Source organism: Bidens hawaiensis, unplaced genomic scaffold (assembly GCF_021521415.1).
Source record: "Bidens hawaiensis isolate Kalapana, Puna unplaced genomic scaffold, B.hawaiensis_p1.1 tig00050943_1, whole genome shotgun sequence".
Taxonomy (NCBI): Eukaryota; Viridiplantae; Streptophyta; class Magnoliopsida; order Asterales; family Asteraceae; genus Bidens; species Bidens hawaiensis.
Genome location: NW_027499147.1, coordinates 17,701 through 23,919, shown reverse-complemented (window position 1 = coordinate 23,919; position 6,219 = coordinate 17,701). Strand labels below are relative to the sequence as shown.

At 34.9% G+C, this 6,219-nt stretch overlaps 1 protein-coding gene across 1 annotated transcript; it reads right to left on the bottom strand.

Moving 5' to 3' along the window:
* Positions 1-848: 848 nt before the first annotated feature.
* Positions 849-5,593, bottom strand: LOC143598857 (EH domain-containing protein 1-like). Its single transcript, XM_077076965.1, has 15 exons — positions 5,509-5,593; positions 5,350-5,429; positions 4,980-5,048; positions 4,836-4,890; positions 4,682-4,737; positions 4,565-4,607; positions 4,445-4,494; positions 4,254-4,367; positions 4,047-4,149; positions 3,272-3,321; positions 3,038-3,163; positions 2,685-2,936; positions 2,511-2,590; positions 2,297-2,423; positions 849-1,480 (listed from the first exon to the last, which is right to left on the bottom strand). Exons 1-15 carry the CDS (start codon positions 5,591-5,593, stop codon positions 1,151-1,153), a joined length of 1,620 nt encoding a protein of 539 aa, XP_076933080.1. The 3' UTR covers positions 849-1,150.
* Positions 5,594-6,219: the final 626 nt, after the last annotated feature.

Sequence of the window (6,219 nt, the reverse complement as noted above, 5' to 3'; positions counted from 1 at the left end):
CTTTCAAGCTCCCTGTGTATGTAAAGGTTTTTGATAATGAGTTTGTTTCACAGCCATTCGACTTCTTTTCAGACCCGTATGTTGAAATTAGCACGTATGTTAACGGAGCTGGTGCCAATGGTGTCATTACATCTTATCCAGCCACTGCTTCCAAATACAGAAGTAAGTTTATTTATTTTGTGAATTGTTTGTTTTGACTTTGTCAGTCAAACCTGTATACGTGGGTTCCACTGTATAGGGACAAGATCACGAGAAAACTCATTCTTCGTGAGAAAACCGAAAAACTCCACACTACATATATGCAGTGCATCATACAACACATATGATATTTAGTACTCCATACACGTAGTAAGACAGTACTGTAGTATATACACTGCAATATGCCGCATATATGTAGTGTAGCATAGGGTTTTTTTTAGTTTTCTCATGATTCCTTCCTCTTTGAATATACTTATTAATTTATAAGTTTTGGTGGGATTTAGGAAACTGTTGTCTAGGATTAGCAGCGGATGAGACACCAGCATACATGAGTCCAGCAGGGCCTGGCCAGTTATTATCGCTCATGACACCTCAATTGATGCCACCAGCTGCGGCTCCTAATCCTGTTTTGAAAGATGCCGACGTGGCTCAAGAACCCATAACTCCTACAAAACCATCTGGCAGTGCAGCTCTAAAACTGTGGTGAGGATTTTGCTTATTGTTGTTGTTGCTTTTGGGACAATTATATCGGTGTTTTGAGGGGACTATTATAGACAAAGTACTCTGTAATTTGAATTTAATTTGCCATTTGTATATATTAACTTATTTGTGGTACACAAATCTTGAATTTAAATCAAGCATGATAAATCTTGAATCTTGAATACCAAATAACCATACATGACATCATCCCCTCCATGGGGAATTTGTAAGAACCTCTATACTATGCTACATTTTCTGTTAATACAGTTGGAAGGACGTCAACCTACTATTAAGTTGCAAAACGCTATGCACGCATATACTCCTAACAAAAATGACATCTACTATTTGACACCTCAACAAAAAAGAAAAATAAACATAAGACGGTCCTAACTCCCTGCATCTCAAAGCCTGCAGATGGATGACATAATATTATAATCATATGCATCGGTCAAACTTCTCTAAAACGCCTCGATCATTCATACGGATTTCTAAAGGTTCTCAAAAGATTCGGGATATCATAAGCGAGCATGTCATCAACACCTTGTATCATTTTCGACTTCACTCTTTCAAATCTGTCTATATTGTAACCGTTTAACGCCTGTCTAAAGCTATCAACATTTGGGAAATCACCCGGTGGTAAATGATGCTCCCGTTGAATCTTTTCAAAAACTTGTTCAAGATTATCAATTAGCTTCTGTTGAGCCTTCGTCTTCCCAATCCAGCTTGGCATCTCCTTTTTTAACTGGTTGATGACGTAAGCGTGAATCTTTGCTGATCTAGCTCGTTTCACAAACTCGTTTATCTGTTTATGATACGTAAGTTATAAGGTTAATAACATAATAAAAGAAAAAAGAAAAAGAAACTTACTTTCTGATTCTGCATGAAAATATATCTCAACCTAATTTTTATATTATTTAAAGGGCAAATATCATTTAAAATCAACATACTTTTTGTTTTTTTTCACAAAATGTTCTGCACATTCCTTTTACATATTAATTGTGAACAAAAGAAAGAAAAATATAGTTTTAAACAACTTGGAACCGGTACATCCGGTTGTTTTGAAAAACAATTTGGATGTACCTGTTCCAAGTTGTTTAAAAATGGAATTTCACAACTTGTTTAAATTTAACATATAAGAGGGATTTCATTGTGCAATAAAATGTTGAGGGACTTTGGTAAGAGAAAATGAAAAGTATTTGGTTTTTTTTACATTATTTGCGCTATATGAAGTCCCTCAAGCTACTTTTTGTGAAAAAAAAGTCTACAATAACATCTTTTTATCTTTTAAATTGGTCAAAATAAGACCGTATAAATTTTTAAGGGAAAAGGTTAAATGCCATGTTATCAAACTTGGGTCAGTTTAAGGGATAACATATCTTTATTTTAAACTTTTTTGCATATGTTCGTGTATTGTAGACAAGTTTAGGGGCTTTAATATACCTAAACTTGATCAAGGGACTTTTTCGTCTATTTTTGACAAATTTAGGGACTTTAATATGCCTGAATCAGGCTGGGTGACTTTTTACGCAAAATTTGATTGGTCTTTTTATGGTGTTTGCACCAAATTAGTACATAACCAAACCCAAATAAAAAAATTTAAAGTGAAAATTTAACTCACTCTACGGTCACAAGACTTTTTAGGTATGTCTTTTAAGTCATTAAGAAGGTCATCCTGCTCTTTCTCAAATAACACTGCCCCGAGTGGCCCATCGTCAGTTGTGTTTATCGGTTTGTCATTAAATGAACTGGGCTCAAAAAATACGTCATGTGAGTTTATAAAACCAAAAACATTAACAAAAGCCAAGTGCAATAAAATGGTAATCACAGCATACCTGATGTAAACACGCATAACCTCTGGTGTGTTTAAAACTTTACCAAGTGACCACATTAGTGCACCATACACCCTCATGAGCTACAAAACAATAATAAATTTTAAACAATACTAATCACTGACCAACTTAGAATAAACAAAGATTAATATTGACCAAAAAGTTTTTTTTTCTTACTTGTTGGGTATCAACTTGATCAGCCTTGTTCAAGACCACACGGATTTTGTCATCATGTCCTCTTAAAGATGATATGACACGCTTGAATTCATCACTTATATCGAGTTTATGAGGATCAAATAGAAGTAAAATCATATCACATTTTGCAGCAAACCACGATGTGACACCAGTGAAGTCATAGCTTCTTTGTGTTCTTTGTTTCTCTCCTGATAGAACCCCGGGAGTGTCGATAAATGTGATATGCTCCAACAACTATTTTAGCCAAACAACAAAACATATGATCAGTTTCATAGAAAATTAAATAACATATTATTCTCACATAAATTTTGCATGCTTTAATAATAATAACATACAGGATGAGCCATTTGAGAGCACTGGAATTTCGACAAGAATGCACTTCCAAAAGTAGTTAGACCGTTAAACGGCATGTCTGCTTGAACAACCGTATTCCCAGGAATACTTCTCTCATCAGTTCCATTCTGCATGGAGCAAAAGAAATAAGAAAGATCGTTTCAACCATTTCAATTTATTTTGCAATTTTATAAAATCCAACAAGTTCAACTGACATATAAAGATCTACGACATACCATGACAGCAACGAATCTATCTGTTGTAGGCTCAGGGCCAATATGTGCTCCTGATGGAAAGATACAACAATAAGAAACAAAGATAGAGTTGTGGTAAACGTGGCAAAATGGGTGGGTCAGGTAACTGGTCTATTTAGTAGTGGTGTAAACGAGCCGAGCTCGAGCTTGACTTGGCTTGTTTAACTTACAGAGAGCTCGAGCTAGGCTTGTTTCAAACTCTATTTGTAAAGCTTGAGCTCGGCTCGTGGGTAGTTTTTCAAGCTCGAGCTCAGCCAAGGCTTGAGTCATTTATTAAATATTATTTAGCATAATATATATTATTTAGTTGTTTCTAACATGATTTTATATATAATAATCATTAGATAAATGTATATTAAATAAAAATAATAAAAATTAGGCTCGTGAGCTGGCTCAAGCTCGATAAGTGAAGCTCGGGCTTGGGCTCGTTTATTAAACAAGCTTATCTTAGGCTTGAGCTCGGGTTCATTTAAGCTCGGCTTGATTTGAGCCTTTAGCAAGCCGATCTTGAGTAGCTCAGGTCTCACGATCCTTTTCGGGCACTTTTTGTAGGGTTGAGATTGGGTTAATCTTAAACATTTCCTACTAGATATTGCATAAAAGTTGAATAAAATGATTTTAACTATTTTTTTTTTATTTTACGCGTGGCATTTACTAGACATAAAACATAACGTGAATCGACCTATTCGTAAGTTATTTGATCAAAACTGGCACCTCTAACTGGCATTGTTGGTCGCGTCGGGAGTGAAGAACTTACCTGGATAACCACTTCTAAGCAAATGCTTTATGAATGTTGTTTTCCCTGTTGAGTATTGACCCAAAAGCATTACCATAGGCTTGGCATCAAAATCACTGTTGGTCTAAAACAAGCACCAGCAACAATTCACAAGGAAACTAATTATAACTGGCTTACTAATAATCAACATAACGGTTTAAAGTTCATTTGCAACACTATGTAACTTACCAATGTGGGAGAAACAAACTCATTAAACCGATGCATGGTTTCTAAAGGCTTTAGTTTCTGAATGTATAGCTTCTTCAGGCCATCAACGATTGATGTAACAGACTTTAAGGGAATCTAAGCGTTCACAAAGAATACTGGGATAAAAACATTTTTCTCATAATATTCAACTTGTTGAAGATTAATCATAATACCTTCTTTGTATGCTTTCCATGAGCTGAAATCTCGACCTGAGAACCGCCACCTGAAACAGTATAAAAACTGTACATCAGACAATATCCTCTTTACTATTTCCCAAAAGACATAGTAATTACCATTGAAATCAACATCACTTGACTTTTGATGTCGCTTGTGTTTCTGCAAATAATGATAAACAAATTAGTGCTATCAAGAACCGTGTTTCTGCTCAAATAAAAGAATAGCATACTTACTGCTAATAAGATATCCAAACCCTCCATTGCTGGTGGTTTCAAATCTTCAGCACTAACTGCACCAACACAACCCGAAAACACATAATCAATCTTATGAATTTACTAACAAATGACATAGTTTCAAAGAAATTAAGTGAGGTGTATAAGTTCCTGCCTGAGTCTACAAGGTCACTGGTCACTGTATGTCCGGCTTGTACCAAAGAGATCAACTAATATTCACACAAATTGTAAGATATGAGTTTCTACTTCTAGAGCTGTCCAACGTAACAAAGATATAATGAATGAACAAATTAACCACCTGCATTGCAGTAACAAACTCTTTGAAAGAAAGAAACCCTTGTCTTTTGGAATCCGCAATCGCCCACACCTTACAAAACCAAAAGATGCTTCAAAGTATAAAATCCAAATTCTGCCACTAGGCTCGAGCTTTGCTAGTTTCGAGCTCAATTTCTAAAGCTCGAGCTCAGCTTGTGAGTAGTCTTTTAAGCTCGAGTTTGGCTCGTTTATTATTTATAAATTAATTTTTGTATACATTTTTATTATTATTTATATAATATTTTAATTATAACTTTTTTATATAACAAACTTATCTTCAGGCTCGAGCTCGTTTAAGCTCGGCTCATGAACAGTTTGGCTGGTTTACAGTAATAATATGCAGAATTAAAAACCTGTTTGAGATCTTGTCGAGATAAATTGGACATGGCGAAAAACTTAATGGCATCAGCACCTGTAAGGCGTCCATCGCCATCTGAAATATTATATATAACATAATAAACAAGATCAATTTTGATCAACTGAAATAATAATAATAATAATAATAAGTTAACCTGAGTCGGCGCAAAGGAACAAATCTTGATAGAGCTTGTGATGTTCCTTAGAACAGCGATTGATCGGAGCCGAAGCAATATCCATTGCAATCGAAAATCTGAAATTATTTTTATAACAATTCCAGATTCTCGAGGGGCTCCAAATCAAATCAAAAGAAAAGGTGTGATGCTGTTCGTTTCTATTGATTCAGCCACCTTTATTTATTTAGAATGAATGAATCCAATAGAAACGAGTATCAAATTGAATGAATGAATGCTGAGAAATTGAAAGTGATGAAATTTGGTTCCCTTTATTCGCTCCCCCGTTTCAGGCGCCAAACCTCACAGATTTTGCATAACAAACGGCTACGGAAGTGGCTGGGCCCCAAAAAATAATATTTAGAAAAAAAAAAAAACACCAAATGTATTATATATATTTATATAAACCAGCTATCAAGCCCGTCATTGATTTGAATTCGGTCCATATCCGGTAGAGTAGTATTGACATTTGTATAGCTTAGGTTAGAAAAAATATTTATTTAAAACGATGTGTAGTTGGTTGGTAAAACTCGCCCATTACAGTGGCTATGAAAGTGGGCTCAAACATATACTATTTTATTTATACAAATAGAGGTTTGTTTAGACTCGCAAACATAATCAAGTGCGGTATATAAAGTTTGGACTAAGCTACTTTATTAAATTAGGTTCATCTTAGGTTCAAGTTTGTTTGAA

Bases quoted from the DNA above. Each gene is read 5' to 3' on its own strand.
- LOC143598857 (XM_077076965.1), bottom strand. From the start codon at position 5,593: ATGGATATTGCTTCGGCTCCGATCAATCGCTGTTCTAAGGAACATCAC. The intron at 3,164-3,271 runs GTATGTCGTAGA...TGCTCCATGCAG, and splicing joins ATAGATTCGTTGCTGTCATG to AATGGAACTGATGAGAGAAG. The intron at 2,937-3,037 runs GTATGTTATTAT...TGGCTAAAATAG, and splicing joins GCTCTCAAATGGCTCATCCT to TTGTTGGAGCATATCACATT.